Source organism: Pelophylax lessonae, assembly GCF_965119305.1.
Source record: "Pelophylax lessonae genome assembly, chromosome: 7".
Taxonomy (NCBI): domain Eukaryota; kingdom Metazoa; phylum Chordata; class Amphibia; order Anura; family Ranidae; genus Pelophylax; species Pelophylax lessonae.
The window spans coordinates 283,873,526-283,892,985 of record NC_138774.1 but is presented as its reverse complement, the minus strand read 5'-3'; the positions used below and the strand labels follow the sequence as shown (position 1 = coordinate 283,892,985).

Genomic DNA, 19,460 nt, shown 5'->3' with positions numbered 1-19,460 from the left:
GATAAGGGATTCCTTTTGTTCACTCTGCTCTCTCCTCCTATCACTAGGTTCTTTGTCAACATACCCTGATGACACAGTGGGTCTACCAAACACAGTGAGAGATCTTACTTGTTTCTGGATCAACGGCATAATACACGAACATGCCAATAGGCTGCCTTGAAGGACTTATTTAGCATTTATTTTCAGGTCAGTTAAGAAGAAGGAACATACCTGTTTTTTCCATGACCATAATGACCGTCTTTCCATTCATCGGTATCAGAGTCAGTGTTTCTTGATAGCCTGAGTCCACCATGAAGGTGTTGCCTCCAAAATAAATGGAGATCAGTTTTGTGCCCAGACCCAGATTTAACACATGCCACACGCTGACCTCATTCTGGCAAATACTGAGTTGCAGAGAATCCAAAATCCCATTTATAGCTGTAAAGAGATCATTTTTCTGATGGTTAATGGAAAGTAAGTATTATCATCCATTGACTTTCACATTCATACTATCGATTTTCACATTCAGTTAAAATGTATTTAAATATTGGATATAATGTGAAAACCTTCAACCTTCGGTCAAGTTTTTCTTGCAGTCTGTGCCCCTGCTTCGAAGATTCTCCCCTATGGGGACTATTGTCTTTGGCATAGAAGGTGACGGGTAGTGATAAGCCAAGGTCCAGGCCGAACCAGCAGGAAACTGTCACAGATAGCAGGCCGTTCCCCCAATCAGCTGCGGCCCCGAAAATTCACTCCCCACGGGAGCACAAAGCATAGGTGCACGGGTGCTGGTGATATCATCAACCTAATATGGCAATGTGGCCATAGAGGGTCAATGATGTCATAAGCATGCCCACCTCTTTGTTACATACAACTGCAGGTCGGAAAATCGCCATTCCACAGCTGACTGGACTGGCAGCCTGCTATCATGTGACAGTTTTCCCATTTGTTCAATCCAAACCTTAGCTCATCAATAGTGATGGGAAATCCAAAATTTTGGAGTTGTGACACAAAAGGGAAGTCTTCCATTGGGAAACACTTTGAAAAAATTGGTCTAAGAAGAGATACCCTCTTATTCTTATTGTGTCAGGAATTGAAGGGAAATCTCTCCAACATGACAAAGACAGTAAAAAAAAAACACCCCAACATACCAAGACATATAGAGATTTATTTTGGTGATATTTAATCACCCCTAAATTTGCTAAACCAAGAAAAAAAAAAAGAAGAAAAATAAATAAACTTTTTCTTAGTTTCTCTTCTAAAATTTTGCATATTTTGAAAGTAATTTCTCTTCTTCACTGATGCACGATGATAAGACTGCACTGATGAAGCTGCACTGATGGGGCTGAACTGATGGGTAATGAAGAGATGGCACTGATGAGCTGCACTGATGAGGCTGCACTGATGGGCACTGATGAGGCTGCACTGATGGGTACTATAAGGCTGCACTGATAAGCTGTACTGATGGGCACTTATAAGGCTGCACTGATTGGCACTAATGGGGCTGTACTGATAATGAAGGCACTGATGACGAGTACATTGATTATCAGTTTCTGACAGCCTTGCCATTTATCAGATCTCCTTTCCTCACACAGACACAGCACATGAGGAAAGGACTGCCATTAACCAGTAAGTTTGTTTACATTGGATTGGACACAGCTGATCACAAATTAAAGGGCAGCTGTGATTGGCCCTTTACCTCCATCTGTGACCACCTGTGTCCAAAAGACACAGCGCTCAAAGAGCGCACCTGATGCACGCCCCAGGGGGCGGGGTTCTGGTAGGACGTCCATGGACGCCCTCCCAGAACTAGAGGACCGCGCTGTATCCGTCTCCCAACTTTGTGGGAACAGTTTGGGGATGGCCCCTTCCTGTTCCAACATGACTGCGCATCAGTGCACAAAGCAAGGTCCATAAAGACATGGATGAGCGAGTTTGGGGTAGAGGAAAGTGACTGGCCTGACCTCAACCCGATAGAACATCTTTGGGATGAATTAGGGTGGAAACTGCGAGCCAGGCCTTCTCACCCAACATCAGTGCCTGACCTCACAAATGCGCTTCTGGAAGAATGGTCAAACATTCCCATAGACACACTCCTAAACCTTGAGGACAGCCTTCCCAGAAGAGTTGAAGCTGTTATAGCTGCAAAGGGGGGGCCAACTCAATATTGAACCCTACGGACTAAGCCTGGGATGCCATTAAAGTTCATGTAAAGGCAGGCGTCCCAATACTTTTGGTGATATAGTGTATAGCAAACCGAATAGACATAAATAAAACACACTCCTTGTGGACAGCCTTCCCGGAAGAGTTGAAGCTGTTATAGCTGCAAAGGGTGGGCCAACTCAATATTGAACCCTACGGACTAAAACTGGGATGCATATAGGGCAGTGATGGGGAACCTTGGCACCACAGATGTTTTGGAACTACATTTCCCATGATGCTCATGCACTCTACAATGAAGTTACGCATCATGGGAAATGTAGTTCCAAAACATCTGGGGTGCCAAGGTTCCCCATCACTGATATAGGGTATATGCATTAGCATTATACATACTGTATATGAGGTTCAATCCTGGAGATTTCCCAATGGCGCCCTTGTCTTCTGAGGAGGTTACAGCAGACTTCTGACTATTTTCTTCATGGTACCAGCTGAGGGTTTCATTGAAGATGCAGAAGAAGAGGATATTTTCCTTATCTGTAATTATCTACAAACAAAAATATAATTGCCATTAAGAAGGACATGGTATGTCAGATAAAACTCTAATTCTATCACATTACAAAACTCTGGCTTGGTCACATCTTGAGTATGCCGTCCAGTTTTGGTCACCGATCTTCAGGAAGGATGTGCTGGAAGTGGAGAGAACCCAGAGAAGGGCAACCAAGCCAATCTAGAGGACTTCAACTACGAGGAGTGACTACTAACATTCAGGCTGAGTTCACGCTGATGCGAATTGGATGCGGCTTTCCCTCCATATTGCTCCATATTAACCACTTAAGCACCGGAAGATTTTACCCCCTTCCTGACCAGGCCCTATTTTGCGATTCAGCACTGCATGACTTTAACGGACAATTGCGCGGTCGTGCGACGCTGTACCTAAACAAATTTGACGTCCTTTTTTTCCTCACAAACAGAGCTTTCTTTTGGTGGTATTTGATCACCTGTGCGATTTTTTGATCATGCGCTATAAACAAAAAAAGAGCGACAATTTTTCAAAAATAACAATATTTTTCACATTTTTTTATATGAAATCCCCCCCCCCCCTCCCCCCCAAAAAAATGTAAAAATCTAAATGTTTTAACATTTTTGGCCAATTTGTTTCCTGCTACATATTTATGGTAAAAAAAATCGCAATAAGCGTATTTTGATTGGTTTGCGCAAAAGTTATTGCGTTTACTAACTAAGGAAAAGATTTTTGTCATTTTTGTTGTTTTTTTTTTTTTAACGAGTAATGGCGGCGACTGCGACATTGCGGCGGACAGATCGGACCCTTGACTGACATTTTTGACACTTTTGGGGGTACCAGTGACATTTCTACAGTAATCAGTGCTATACATATGCACTGTTACTGTAAAAATGACACTGGCAGGGAAGGGGTTAACTTTATTGGAGAAGGAGGGGTTAAGTGTGTTCCTAGGGGTGTGATTCTAACTGTGAAGGGATGTGGCTGTTTGTGTAACTACAGAGATATACGATCCTACATAGCAGGATGGTATGATCTCTGCACTTACACAGGGGAGAATGACAGGCGGCTTTGTTTACATTAGCCGCCTGCCTTTCTCCATCTGTAACGGACGATCGCGAGTGACCGGCGGACATCGGGTCCGCCGGGCACACGCGCGGGGGTGTCCATGAACAAGCGGGGGCGGGAGCGCGCCTCCGGCGGCGCGTGTGCGCTTGCCCCCTATTGGCTCGCAGGCGAGTGACGTACCCATACGTCACTTTGCCTGCACGGGGCTGACCGCCGCAGTATATGTACTTGCGGCGGTCGGCAAGCGGTTAATAGCCATGGATTCAGAATGGAATGCCCTACAAGCCCATCTAGATGTGATGGTCAGTTGTCCACCTCCTTTTGGATGCATAGTATAAATAAGTGCTTTGATACAAATAAAAGATAAGAAAATAAATACATATTTACCTGATTTCCTCCTCGATCCAAAGTCTGTTTTGTGCAGATCAGAAGAGGCCCAATGAGGCCGGACGCTAAATCTTTCTGGAAATTGAGGAAGCTGGCGTAGAACCGAGTCAGACATCGCGGATCAGATGAAGCTGGGCTGTCATGGGTGGTCACCTGCCAGATGTATGTTATGGAATTATTGGGATAGATGGGGTGATCCCTTAACTGCTCACCTGGAAAATAGGAAGAGGCTGATGTACTAGAAATAAACGAATCAACTGTACTTGTGGTGTAACGAAACAAAAAAAAAAAGAAAAAAATATATATATTTAACCGCTTGCGGACCACCCGCCGCAGTTGAACGGCGGCAGTCTATCGCTTCCAGGCAAAGTGCCGTATATGTACGGCGTTAGCCTGGGAGGAGCTAGGGGGGTGATCGCGCGCCGCCGGAGGCGCGCTCCCGCCCCCGCTTGTCGGCTGGGGAGTCAGTGCGTGTGACCGGCGGCTCCGATGGCCGCCGGCCACTCGCGATCTCCTGCTGCAGTGAGAGAAGGACAGACGGCTGATGTAAACACAACCGTCTGTCATTCTCACTAAAGTAATCACAGAGGCTATGAGATCCTGCTATGTAGGATCGCATGTCTCTGTGATTACATCACAAGCCACGCCCCTCCACAGTTACAATCACGCCCCTAGGGACACACTTAAAGCGGAGTTCCAGCCATTTCACTCACCTGTCCAACGGTCCAGCTATGCGGCCACCCGAAGCCTCGATCCTCTCCCTCGGCACCGGCATCACTGTTGTGGGCACCCGGCTGTGACAGTTTGCGGATTCACAGCTGGGTACCCACTGCGCATGCACGAGTCGCGCTGCGCGTCTTGATTGGCCGGCAATCTTCTGGGACCTCTGACGTGTCCCAGAAGATTGCAGGGAGGGAGGGGGAGAGGAGAACTTCCGTTCAGGGCGCCGCGGCGCTCCGAGCGGAAGTGGGAGCGGGTACCTGTCAAAACTAGGTACCCGCTCCCCCCCAAAAAAATGACATGCCAAATGTGTCATGTCAGGGGGTTAGAATACCTAAAGCGGAAGTTCCACTTTTGGGTGGAACTCCGCTTTAACCCCTTGATCACCAGTAAAGTTAACCCCTTTCCTGCCAGTGTCATTTTTACAGTAAGTCTCGGTTCACACTATTACGACTTGTCAGGAGACTTGGTCAGCCTGGCAAGTCGCGCACCGTCGCGGTCCATTGAGTAGTACATGACCGGTTCTAATAGGAGCGACACAAGTCGCTCCGACTTAGAAAAAGGGTCCTGTACTACTTTGGGGCAACCTGGAGCGACTTGCATAGACATTCATTTTATTAAGTCTGTGCAAGTCGCGCCAAAGTCGCGGTGTACGCGACTTCACAGGTCACCCCCTAAGTCGGAGCGACGTAATGTGAACGGGGGCTTACAGTGCATATTTATAGCACTGATTACTGTAGTAATGTCACTGGTACTCCCAAAAGTGTCAGTTAGGGGTCCGATCTGTCCGCCGCAATGTCGCAGTCCGGCAAAAAAAAAAAAATCGCAGATTGCCGTCTTTACTAGTTAAAAAAAAAAAAACAATAAAAATGAAATCTTTCCCTTAGTTAGTAAATGCAATAACTTTTGCGCAAACCAATCAAAATACGCTTATTGCGATTTTATTTTTACCAAAAATATGTAGCAGAAAACAAATTGGCCTAAAATGTTAAAAAATTTTGATTTTTACATTTTTTGAGAATTTCATATAAAAAAAATGTGAAAAATATTGTTATTTTTTCAAAATTGTCGCTATTTTTTTGTTTTTAGCGCAAACGATAAAAATTGCACAGGTGATCAAATACCACCAAAAGAAAGCTCTGTTTGTGGGAAAAAAAGGAGTTCAATTTCGTTTGGGTACAGCATCGTACGACCGCGCAATTGTCCGTTAAAGTCACGCAGTGCCGAATCGCAAAATAGGGTCTGGTCATTGAGCAGCCAAATCTTCCGGCGCTAAAGTGGATATATATATATATATATATATACTGTAGATATATAGAGAAACCCTTAAGTGTACAGGAGAAATCTATGTTATCACCTAATTGGGTGTATACAAGATGTAAAATTAGAATATAAGGGGCGATCACATATATATTTTTTTATTTTTTTTATCTCATTCATTTTTTTTCCCGCTTTTTTCTTTTTTTTTTTTCTCTTCTGTTACAATTTTTATTTTTATTTTTTATTTTTATGCTACGTTTCACATCTAAGACTCCAGATTTTGATCTATTAGAGAAAAATAAGCTAATATACTACCGTAAGGCTCGGTTCACACTATTGCGATGCGGGAAGGCTGCGAATTCGCAGCCTGTTCCCGCATCGCACACGCACCCCCGGCAGTTCACACTGCCATATGCGATCCGCTGGGGGTGTCAATGTAATCTTAACGACACCCCCAGTTTGATCGCATATCGCAGTGCGATCGTGCAGTTCGCACAGGATCGGATCGCACAAGTGTGAACCGCTGTGCGATCCGATCCTGATGCGGCAGCAAAAATGCCTCCTGTGCGTCTTTGCTGCGGGTGCGGTGCGAATTTAGCCATACAAACTGTATGGCTAAACTCGCACCGCACAGCTGATCGCATGTCATGTCGGAGCAGTGCGCTCCTATATTGAGGTCTGAGAGCCGGTTCACACTATAAGAGTTCTATAAGAGCCGGTTCACACTTCTGCGTGTGCCGGGTTCGCATGTCATGTCGGAGCGCACTGCTCCGACATGACATGCGATCAGCTGTGCGGTGCGAGTTTAGCCATACAGTTTGTATGGCTAAATTCGCACCGCACCCGCAGCAAAGACGCACAGGAGGCATTTTTGCTGCCGCATCAGGATCGGATCGCACAGCGGTTCACACTTGTGCGATCCGATCCTGTGCGAACTGCACGATCGCACTGCGATATGCGATCAAACTGGGGGTGTCGTTAAGATTACATTGACACCCCCAGCGGATCGCATATGGCAGTGTGAACTGCCGGGGGTGCGTGTGCGATGCGGGAACAGGCTGCGAATTCGCAGCCTTCCCGCATCGCAATAGTGTGAACCGAGCCTAAGAGAGAGTGGTGGAAGTGAGAAATTGACAATGAATGAAGCATAAAGGAACCTTGGGCCAAAGTTGGTTTGGTGAAGAGTAATAAATAGAAGGAATTAGGAAAAGATCCGGATAATTGATACTATTAATGCGGAGTTCCACCCCTTTATGTGTTTATTAAAAGTCAGCAGCTACAAAAAGTGTAGCACTTAGCAACCTGGGAGTTCTTAGCAACCTGGGAGTTCTTAGCAACCTCCTGGGAGTACTTAGCAACGTCCTGGGAGTTCTTAGCAACCCCCTGGGAGTTCTTAGCAACCCCCTGGGAGTTCTTAGCAACCCCCTGGGAGTTCTTAGCAACCCCCTGGGAGTTCTTAGCAACCTCCTGGGAGTACTTAACAGCATCCTGGGTGTACTTAGCAACCACCTGGGAGTACTTAGCAACCTCCTGGGAGTTCTTAGCAACATCATTGGAGTACTTAGCAATGTCCTGAGAGTTCTTAGCAACCTCCTGGGAGTATATAGCAACCTCCTGGGAGTATATAGCAACCTCCTGGGAGTACTTAGCAACCTCCTGGGAGTATATAGCAACCTCCTGGATGTACTTAGCAACCTTCTGGGAGTTCTTAGCAACATCATTGGAGTACTTAGCAATGTCCTGAGAGTTCTTAGCAACGTCCTGGGAGTACTTAGCAACGTCCTGGGAGTACTTAGCAACGTCCTGGGAGTACATAGCAACGTCCTGGGAGTTCTTAGCAACGTCCTGGGAGTACTTAGCAACGTCCTGGGAGTACTTAGCAACGTCCTGGGAGTACATAGCAACGTCCTGGGAGTACTTAGCAACGTCCTGGGAGTACATAGCAACGTCCTAGGAGTACTTAGCAACGTCCTGGGAGTACTTAGCAACGTCCTGGGAGTACTTAGCAACGTCCTGGGAGTACTTAGCAACCTCCTGGGAGTATATAGCAACCTCCTGGGAGTATATAGCAACCTCCTGGCAGTATATAGCAACCTCCTGGGAGTACTTAGCAACATCCTGGGAGTACTTAGCAACCTCCTGGGAGTACTTAGCAACCTCCTGGGAATACTTAGCAACCTCCTGGGAATACTTAGCAACATCCTGGGAGTACCTAGCAACATCCTGGGAGTACTTAGCAACCTCCTGGGAGTATATAGCAACCTCCTGGGAGTACTTAGCAACCTCCTGGGTGTACTTAGCAACCTCCTGGGTGTACTTAGCAACCTTCTGGGAGTTCTTAGCAACATCATTGGAGTACTTCGCAATGTCCTGAGAGTTCTTAGCAACGTCCTGGGAGTACTTAGCAACATCCTAAGAGTACATAGCAACCTTCTGGGAGTACTTAGCAACGTCCTGGGAGTACTTAGAAACGCCCTGAGAGTACTTAGCAAAGTCCTGAGAGTACTTAGAAAGGTCCCGGGAGTACTTAGCAACGTCCTGGGAGTACTTAGCAACGTCCTGGGAGTACTTAGCAACGTCCTGGGAGTACTTAGCAACGTCCTGGGAGTACTTAGCAACGTCCTGGGAGTACTTAGCAACGTCCTGGGAGTACTTAGCAACGTCCTGGGAGTACTTAGCAACGTCCTGGGAGTACTTAGCAATGTTCTGAGAGTACTTAGAAACGTCCCGGGAGTACTTAGCAACATCCTGGGAGTACTTAGCAATGTCCTGGGAGTACTTAGCAATGTCCTGGGAGTACTTAGCAACGTCCTGGGAGTACTTAGCAACGTCCTAAGAGTACATAGCAACCTTCTGGGAGTACTTAGAAACGCCCTGAGAGTACTTAGCAAAGTCCTGAGAGTACTTAGAAACGTCCCGGGAGTACTTAGCAACGTCCTGGGAGTACTTAGCAACGTCCTGGGAGTACTTAGCAACGTCCTGGGAGTACTTAGCAACGTCCTGGGAGTACTTAGCAACGTCCTGGGAGTACTTAGCAACGTCCTGGGAGTACTTAGCAACGTCCTGGGAGTACTTAGCAACGTCCTGGGAGTACTTAGCAACGTCCTGGTAGTACTTAGCAATGCTCTTAGAGTACTTAGAAACGTCCCGGGAGTGCTTAGCAACATCCTGGGAGTACTTAGCAACGTCTTGAAAGTACTTAGCAATGTCTTGAGAGTACTTAGCAATGTCCTGGGAGTACTTAGCAACGTCCTGAGAGTATTTAGCAACATCCTGGGAGTACTTAGCAACGTCCCGGGAGTACTTAGCAACGTCCTGGGAGTACTTAGCAACGTCCTGGGAGTACTTAGCAACGTCCTGGGAGTACTTAGCAACGTCCCGGGAGTACTTAGCAATGTTCTGAGAGTACTTAGAAACGTCCCGGGAGTACTTAGCAACGTCCTGGGAGTAGTTAGCAATGCTCTTAGAGTACTTAGAAACGTCCCGGGAGTGCTTAGCAACATCCTGGGAGTACTTAGCAACGTCTTGAAAGTACTTAGCAATGTCTTGAGAGTACTTAGCAACGTCCTGAGAGTACTTAGCAACGTCCTGGGAGTACTTAGCTACGTCCTGGGAGTACTTAGCAACGTCCTGGGAGTACTTAGCAACGTCCTGGGAGTACTTAGCAACGTCCTGGGAGTACTTAGCAACGTCCTGGGAGTACTTAGCAACGTCCTGGGAGTACTTAGCAACGTCCTGGGAGTACTTAGCAACCTCCTGGGAGTACTTAGCAACCTCCTGGGAGTACTTAGCAACGTCCTGGGAGTACTTAGCAACGTCCTGGGAGTACTTAGCAACGTCCTGGGAGTACTTAACTACGTCCTGGGAGTACTTAGCTACGTCCTGGGAGTACTTAGCTACGTCCTGGGAGTACTTAGCTACGTCCTGGGAGTACTTAGCTACGTCCTGGGAGTACTTAGCTACGTCCTGGGAGTACTTAGCTACGTCCTGGGAGTACTTAGCAAAGTCCTGGGAGTACTTAGCAAAGTCCTGGGAGTACTTAGCAAAGTCCTGGGAGTACTTAGCAAAGTCCTGGGACTACTTAGCAACATCCTGGGAGTACTTAGCAATGCCCTGGGAGTACTTAGCAACCTTCTGGGAGTACTTAGCAACGCCCTGGGAGTACTTAGCAACCTTCTGGGAGTACTTAGCAACGCCCTGGGAGTATTCCAGTCAGGCTTCATGAGGTATGTAAATGGCCAACACCTATAGGAAGGGCTTTCAGCTTTAGTCAGAGCTGCACAGTGTGTTTTTATCTATAGGCGCCCTCTTACCTGTATAGGTAGATTTTTTTTGGTAAAGATGAACTTATCCTTTAAGTAACCAGACGCCATAATAAACAAACCATTCTGCACGCAGACTCTGAAAGAAATGATTTTTCCATACGCATGTGACATTAAAACCAATATTACCGTACCTGCCATAGAAGGCTGATTGGAACTCACGCTGCTCAGCCCTTGAGGATATAAGTTAAATGGGCGACGAGCCAGATTCTTGAATACAATCTAACAAACACAAGACAACGATATTTCAATAATAAATTCATAAATAAATAAATCAATGAATACATAATGATAATAATAATAATATTAATAATGAATTCATAAATAAATAAATAATGATAATAATATTAATATTAATAATTTATCAATTTAAATCTACGTAAGGAATCTTTAGGTATAATGATCCCTTATTAAGTCTTAAAGGATAAGTGCACCTATCCTATTTTCACCCCTTGCCCTGTCCTAACCTCCTAACCTAACCCTCCCTACCCCTCCACAGATGCACACTTACCACAGTCCGATGGCGTTCGTTTACATTCAGCGGTACAAGTCTTATTTGCCCTGGCCGCACCTGCTCAATACACTACCATAGACTTCTATGGGTCCGTCTCTGATCATGTCCAGCATAGAAGTTTATGGGGGTGTAATGTGGGGATGTCGGCAGGACAGTAAGCTTGAGTTAAAGCCGAGCTACACCCAAAAGGGGGAAACTCAGCTTGTTCGCACCCCCCCCCCCCCCCACACTGCCACATTTGGCACTTTTTGGGGGGAGCGGGTACCCGGGTAAGTTCGCCAATCTGCGATCTACAACATTAACAGCCCCTCCCCCCCACTGCCTTCTAGGAGATACACAGAGGTCCCAGAAGTCGGCAGGACCATTCAGAAAGCGCAGCGTGACTCACGCACGTGCAGTAGGAAACAGGCAGTGACGTCGCAAGGCGTCACTTCCTGTTTTCCTTACTACAGATGCCGGCGCCTGCACTCAAAGCCGACTGACGAATCGGTTAGGGGTGCCGACATTGCGGGATCCCTGAATAGGTAAGTGTCCTTATATTAAAAGTCAGTATTTGTAGCTGCTCACTTTTATTTTTATTTATTTATTTTTTACAGACTGGAACTCGTCTTTAAATATGGTCACCGGGACAGACAGAGATAGGGAAATTCCCCACAGACTCTAATACTATTATTATTATACAGAATTTATATAGCGCCAACAGTTTGCACATCGTTTTAATATAAAAACCTGATAGGAGTTCTCACCCCTCACCACTCCATCCAAAAGAAAAAAAAAAAGAAAAGAAAATTGACTTTAGATATACTTTTAACAAACACCCATCAAAATAATGTATTTTTAGTAATGAGCCTAATTAAAAAATAAATAAATAAAAAATAAATAAATAAACAAAAAAATAAATAAATAAAAAATAAGATGAATACATTTCCAATATGCAACCTCCTGAAAGCAAATATCCAAACAAAAATAAGATGTACAATTCCAATATGCGTTCCCCTTAAAGCAGATATCCAGACAAAAATAATAGGATAGAACCGAATAACCGAATAACCTGTTAAAGGGTAAAAACCTGACAGGAGTTCTCACCACTCCGTCCCAAAAAAAAAAAAAAAAAAAAATAGACTTTAGATATACTTTAACAAACACCCATTAAAATAATGTATTTTTAGCCCTGAATCTAATTAAATAAATAAATAAAAAATAAAATAAAATAAAAAATAAGATGAATACATTTCCAATATGCATCCCCCTTAAAGCAAATATCCAAACAAAAATAATAAGATAGAACCAAATAGCCCATTAAAGGGTAAAAACCTGACATGAGTTCTCACCACTTTGTCAAAAATGAAAAATAAATTGACTTTAGATATACTTTAACAAACACCTATTAAAAAAATAGATTTTTAGTCCTGACCTTGATTAAATAAATAAATAAAAAATAAAATTAAAAATAAAATGAATACATTTCCAATATGCATCCCCCTTAAAGCAAATATCCAAACAAAAATAATAAGATAGAACCGAATATCCCGTGAAAGGGTAAAAACTTGACAGGAGTTCTCACCACTCCGTCCAAAATGAAAAAGAAAATTGACTTTAGATATACTTTAACAAATACCGATTAAATTTTTTTTTATTTTAGTCCTGATCCTAATAAAAAAATCAATTAAAAAGTAAGATGTACAGTTCCAATATGCATTCCCCTTAAAGCAGACGTCCAGACAAAATAATAAGATAGAACTGAATAGCCCATGAAAGGGTAAAAACCTGACAGGAGTGCTCACCACTCCGTCCAAAAAAAAAAAAATAGACATTAGATATACTTTAACAAACACCCATTAATAAAAATGTAATTTTAGTCCTGATCCTAATAAAAAAAAAAAAAAAAAATTAAATAATAAGATGTACAATTCCAATTTGCATTACCCTTAAAGCAGATATCCAGAAAAAAATAATAAGATAGAACTGAATAGCCCATGAAAGGGTAAAAACCTGACATGAGTTCTTACCACTCCGTCCAAAAAAAAAACAAATTGCTTTAGATATACTTTAACAAACACCCATTAAAAAAATGTATTTTTAGTCTTGAGAGCAGAAATAATTTGGGTCTAATATATCTGCCTGGGGTTCAGCTTTAAGGTAGCTCTGCATGTAATAATAATAATATTTATTAGTATATTAAAAAAAAACATTAATATTGTCTTTATTATTTTTATTACTCTAAATTGGTCTCCAACTTCTCCTCTAAGCAAAAAATAATGTTTTTAATATTAATATTTTATTATTATTAATAATAATATATATTTTTTTTTTAACCTGAATTTGGTCTCCGACTTCTCCTCTAAGCACAGGGCCAAGAATTCCCATCCCAGGAATTTCCGAAGGCTTTTGGTGAGTGAATTTGGAGTCGGTAAATTCTCTATACAGAACTTTAGTGAAACGATTCCTGCAACAGAAGTAAAAAAACTAAGAAAAAAAGAAAATAATTGATAGAACAAGTTGCAGTAAATTAAAATGTACAAACATCCAAATAATCAGGCCAAAAATTGCTGTATTTTCTCTAATATATGTGGTTCCTAAATCGTCAGTGCCACCTAGCAGCCATAATGCATTTTTTTTCCCCAGAAATACCTAAATCAGGAAACAAAAACATACTGTGGCCCCAGTAGATGGTGCTTACAATATAGGAACCATACATAATAGAAGAAGTACAGTGATTTTTGGTCTAATTGTGCTATCGTCTGTAGTGTTAAATCTTTAACCACTTAAGCCCCGGAAGATTTTACCCCCTTCCTGACCAGGGGGTATTTTGCGATTCGGCACTGCGTGACTTTAACGGACAATTGTGCGGTCGTGTGACGCCGTACCCAAATGAAATTGACGTCCTTTTTTTCCCACAAACAGAGCTTTCTTTTGGTGGTATTTGATCACCTGTGCGATTTTTACTTTTTGTGCTATAAACAAAAGAAAGAGCGACAATTTTAAAAAAAATAACAATATTTTTCACATTTTTTTATATGAAATTCCCCCCCAAAAAAATGTAAAAATCAAAATTTTTAACATTTTTGGCCAGTTTGTTTTCTGCTACATATGTTTGGTAAAAAAAAAAAATCACAATAAGCGTATTTTGATTGGTTTGTGCAAAAGTTATTGCGTTTACTAACTAAGGGAAAGATTTCTGTCATTTTTGGTGTTTTTATTTTTAACGAGTAATGGCGGCGATCTGCGATTTTTTTTTTTTTTACGGGACTGCGACATTGCGGCGGACAGATCGGACCCTTGACTGACATTTTTTACACTTTTGGGGTTACCAGTGACATTACTGCAGTAATCAGTGCCATACATATGCACTGTTACTGTAAAAATTACACTGGCAGGGAAGGGGTTAACTATATTGGTGATGCAGGGGTTAAGTGTGTCCCTAGGGGCGTGCTTCTAACTGTAAAGGGGCGTGGCTAGTGATGTAAGCACAGAGACATACGATCCTACATAGCAGGATCGTATGATCTCTGCAGTTACACCAGGGAGAATGACAGGCGGCTTTGTTTACATCAGCCGCCTGCCTTTCTCCCTCTCTACCGGGAGATCGTGGGTGACCGGCGGACATCGGGTCCGCCGGTCACACGCGCGGACTTGTTAGGGAACGAGCGGGGGCGGAAGAGCGCCTCCGGCGGCACGCGCTCGCCCCCTAGAGGCTCACAGGCTATCGACATAGTTCTACGTCACTTTGCCTGTACGGGGCTGACTGCCGCAGTTAATAGTCGTGTGGCGGTCGGCAAGCGGTTAAACAATTTCAATTTTATAGATAGGCAACTCCTATCCTCATATTGATTAGGGGTTCCAAATACTAAATATACCAAGTATATATATATATATATATATACTAAATATTTGGAACCCCTAATCAATATGAGGATAGGAGTTGCCTATCTATAAATTGTCCAGAACACACCAAACCACATTTTCCTTAACATGGAGAAATTTGTCCCTACCACAAAAGGGCCAGTTGGTTGAGTTTGGCCTTCCCTAGGTAGGCATTAGGCCCTTGTCTCTGATCACCGATGTCTTATATCTACCCCCTCATTTAAAGTTTATTACATATTTGTTACCTTTTTTCGTTTCCTGTTGGTTTATAGTCCCAGTCCACCTCTATTGCTGCGATGTAGTGTACCCATGTCACGGGACTGCGTTTACTATGAGATCGCGGGTCGACATGTCCAGGATTGTCCGCCACATCCAACACTATAGAGTCGTAATAGTCATCATCCTCTTCATAGTCATCCTCATCATCATCAGGTACGTGGCGTCTGGTTTCCGGTTCCCTTATACATTCCTCTACCCTGACCAAGGATGTCATCTTGCCTGATATGGACAATTACCGATAAAGTTTATAACAAAAGACAATGTAATAAAGGATATAATTTTATATACAATGTACTTATTTAACTACCTCCAGGACCCCAAGGCAGGGCCGGCCCTACCATGGGTGCAGCTGGGTCCATTGGAACTTGGAGAGGGGCAGCAAATTGACTCCCAAGATTTTTTTGTAATAAAGGATATCATTTTATATACAATGTACTTTTTTAACTACCTCCAGGACCCCTAGGCAGGGCCGGCCCTGCCATGGGTCCATTGGAGCGGGGCAGCAAATTGACTCCCAAGATTTTTTTTTACAGCAGTTTTGTGTGTTATTAGTTTGCGGCGCATTACCAGTGGCATTTCCCCCCATCTCATACTGCCGCCCGTAGTGAAAACTGATGAGTATGAGGAGGCGGAGTCCCTCGCGTGATTGTGGTGTGCGCAATGACGTCACACATCAGCGCACTCCATCTCACGCAGGGCAGGCTGGATCTTCTAGGGTGGTGGGCGTGGCAGACACAGGGCAGGCTGGATCTTCTAGGGCGGTGGGCGTGGCAGACACAGGGCAGGCTGGATCTTCTAGGGCGGTGGGCGTGGCAGACACAGGGCAGGCTGGATCTTCTAGGGTGGTGGGCGTGGCAGACACAGGGCAGGCTGGATCTTCTAGGGCGGTGGGTGTAGCAGACACAGGGGAGGCTGGATCTTCTAGGGCGGTGGGTGTGGCAGACACAGGGCAGGCTGGATCTTCTAGGGCGGTGGGCGTGGCAGACACAGGGCAGGCTGGATCTTCTAGGGCGGTGGGCGTGGCAGACACAGGGCAGGCTGGATCTTCTAGGGCGGTGGGCGTGGCAGACATAGGGCAGGCTGGATCTTCTAGGGTGGTGGGCGTGGCAGACACAGGGCAGGCTGGATCTTCTAGGGCGGTGGGCGTGGCAGACACAGGGCAGGCTGGATCTTCTAGGGCGGTGGGCGTGGCAGACACAGGGCAGGCTGGATCTTCTAGGGCGGTGGCCACGGCAGACACAGGGCAGGCTGGATCTTCTAGGGCGGTGGCCACGGCAGACACAGGGGTGACAGGGGGACTGAGGACAGACAGCGGGTGGACCGGTCCGGTGGTGAGTTATGGAAGAAGATAACAGTATAATATTTTCTAAAGGTTATATTTATATAAAATAATAATTGTGGGGGGCCTTTTGTTGGGCTTGACTTCTTTTTTTGGGTGGGGAGGGGGCAGCATTTCATTCTTGGACCCAGGCAGCACAATGTCTTGAGCCAGCCCTGCCCCTAGGGCAGTGATGGCTAACCTTGGCACCCCAGATGTTTTTGAACTACATTTCCCATGATGCTCACCAACTCTGCAGGGTAGTTGAGCATCATGGGAAATGTAGTTCCAAAACATCTGGGGTGCCAAGGTTCACCATCACTGCCCTAGGGATACCCTGCCTGACAGAGAGCTGCTTCTAAGAACTGAATACCAAGTCTGAAATCTCGTGAGAAGCACAGCACAGGAGTGGATCTATCTACAGTGCCTTGAAAAAGTATTCATACCCCTCTACATTTTCCACATTTTGTCACGTTACAACCAAAAACGTAAATGTATTTTATTGGGATTTTATGTGATAGACCAACACAAAGTGGCAAATAATTGTAAGTGGAAGGAAAATGATAAATGGTTTTCAACATTTTTTTTACAAATAAATCTGTGAAAAGTGTGGCTGCATTTGTATTCACCCCCCTGAGTCAATACTTTGTAGAACCGCCTTTCCCTGCAATTACAGCTGCGAGTCTTTTTGGGGATGTCTCTACCAGCTTTGCACATCTAGAGAGGACATTTTTGCCATTCTTCTTTGTAAAATATCTCAAGCTCTGTCAGATTGGATGGAGAGCGTCTGTGAACAGCAATTTTCAAGTCTTGCCACAGATTCTCAATGTGATTTAGGTCTGGACTGTGACTGGGCCATTCTAACACATGAATATGCTTTGATGTAAACCATTCCATTGTAGCTCTGGCTGGATGTTTCGGGTCGTTGTCCTGCTGGAAGGTGAACCTCCGCCCCAGTCTCAAGTCGTTTGCAGACTCTAACAGGTTTTCTTCTAAGATTGCCCTGTATTTGGCTCCATCCATCTTCCCATCAACTCTGACCAGCTTCCCTGTCCCTGCTGAAGAAAAGCATCCCCACAACATAATGCTTCCACCACCATGTTTCACAGTGGGGATGGTGTCTTCAGAATGATGTGCAGTGTTAGTTTCCCCCCATACATAGCGTTTTGCTTGTAAGCCAAAAGGTTTAATTTTGGTCTCATCTGACCAGAGCTCCTTCTTCCACATGTTTGCTTTGTCCCCCACATATCTTCTCGCAAACTGCAAACAGGACTTCTTATGGCTTTCTTTCACCAATGGCTTTCTTCTTGCCACTCTTCCATAAAGGGCAGATTTGTGGAGCGCACGACTAATAGTTGTCCTGTGGACAGATTCTCCAACCTGAACTGTGGATCTCTGCAGCTCCTCCAGAGTTCCCATGGGCCTCTTGGCTGCTTCTCTGATGAATGCTCTCCTTGCCCGGCCGGTCAGTTTAGGTGGACGGCCATGTCTTGGTAGGGTTGCAGTTGTGCCAAACTCTTTCCATTTTCGGATGATGGATTGAGCAGCACTCTGTGAGATGTTCAACGGTTGGGATATTTATTTATAACCTAACCCTGCTTTAAACTTCTCCACAACTTTATCCCTGACCTGTCTGGTGTGTTCCTTGGCCTTCATGATGCTGTTTGTTCACTAAGGTTCTCTAAAAAATCTCTGAGGGCTTCACAGAACAGCTGTATTTATACAGAGATTAAATTACAAACAGGTGGACTCTACTAACTATTTAGATGACTTCTGAAGGCAATTGCTTCCACTAGATTTTAGTTAGGGGTATCAGAGTAAAGGGGGGTGAATACAAATGCACGCCACACTTTTCACAGATTTATTTGTAAAAAAATTTGGAAACCATTTATCATTTTCCTTCCACTTCACAATTATGTGCCACTTTATGTTGGTCTATCATATAAAATCCCAATAAAATACATTTACATTTTTGGTTGTAACATGACAAAATGTGGAAAATGTCAAGTGGTATGAGGTCTGGGTTTGAGGTCTGGGTATGAGGTCGGGGTATGAGGTCTGGGGTATGAGGTCTGGGGTATGAGGTCTGGGGAATGAGGTCTGGGGAATGAGGTCTGGGGAATGAGGTCTGGGGAATGAGGTCTGGGTATGAGGTCTGGGTATGAGGTCTGGGTATGAGGTCTGGGTATGAGGTCTGGGAATGAGGTCTGGGTATGAGGTCTGGGTATGAGGTCTGGGTATGAGGTCTGGGTATGAGGTCTGGGTATGAGGTCTGGGTATGAGGTCTGGGTATGAGGTCTGGGAATGAGGTCTGGGAATGAGGTCTGGGTATGAGGTCTGGGAATGAGGTCTGGGTATGAGGTCTGGGTATGAGGTCTGGGTATGAGGTCTGGGTATGAGGTCTGGGAATGAGGTCTGGGAATGAGGTCTGGGAATGAGGTCTGGGTATGAGGTCTGGGAATGAGGTCTGGGTATGAGGTATGAGGTCTGGGAATGAGGTCTGGGTATGAGGTATGAGGTCTGGGGATGAGGTCTGGGAATGAGGTCTGGGGTATGAGGTCTGGGGTATGAGGTCTGGGGTATGAGGTCTGGGGTATGAGGTCTGGGGTATGAGGTCTGGGGTATGAGGTCTGGGGTATGAGGTCTGGGGTATGAGGTATGAGGTCTGGGAATGAGGTCTGGGTATGAGGTCTGGGGTATGAGGTCTGGGGTATGAGGTCTGGGAATGAGGTATGAGTATGGGGTCTGGGAATGAGGTATGAGTATGGGGTCTGGGAATGAGGTATGAGTATGGGGTCTGGGAATGAGGTCTGGGAATGAGGTCTGGGTATGAGGTCTGGGTATGAGGTCTGGAGTATGAGGTCTGGGGTATGAGGTCTGGGGTATGAGGTCTGGGGTATGAGGTCTGGGGTATGAGGTCTGGGAATAAGGTCTGGGAATAAGGTCTGGGAATGAAGTCTGGGATATGAGGTATGAGGTCTGGGTATGAGGTCTGGGTATGAGGTATGTGGTCTGGGTATGAGGTCTGGGTATGAGGTCTGGGAATAAGGAATGGGTATGAGGTATCGA

At 44.8% G+C, this 19,460-nt stretch overlaps 1 protein-coding gene across 1 annotated transcript in view; it reads right to left on the bottom strand.

Annotated features, from left to right (window-relative positions):
- The window catches only part of LOC309559666 (coagulation factor VIII-like), a gene marked incomplete at its 3' end in the record, with an annotated part of 152,326 nt that overhangs the window by 67,624 nt on the left and 65,242 nt on the right, over positions 1–19,460 (bottom strand). The window contains exons 9-14 of the mRNA XM_082263040.1: positions 15,040–15,292; positions 13,247–13,376; positions 10,551–10,638; positions 4,115–4,326; positions 2,533–2,683; positions 211–417 (exon numbers count right to left, since the gene is read on the bottom strand). Of these exons, the coding sequence (XP_082119166.1) occupies positions 211–417; positions 2,533–2,683; positions 4,115–4,326; positions 10,551–10,638; positions 13,247–13,376; positions 15,040–15,292 (1,041 nt within the window). The remainder of the gene's footprint in view (positions 1–210; positions 418–2,532; positions 2,684–4,114; positions 4,327–10,550; positions 10,639–13,246; positions 13,377–15,039; positions 15,293–19,460) is intronic.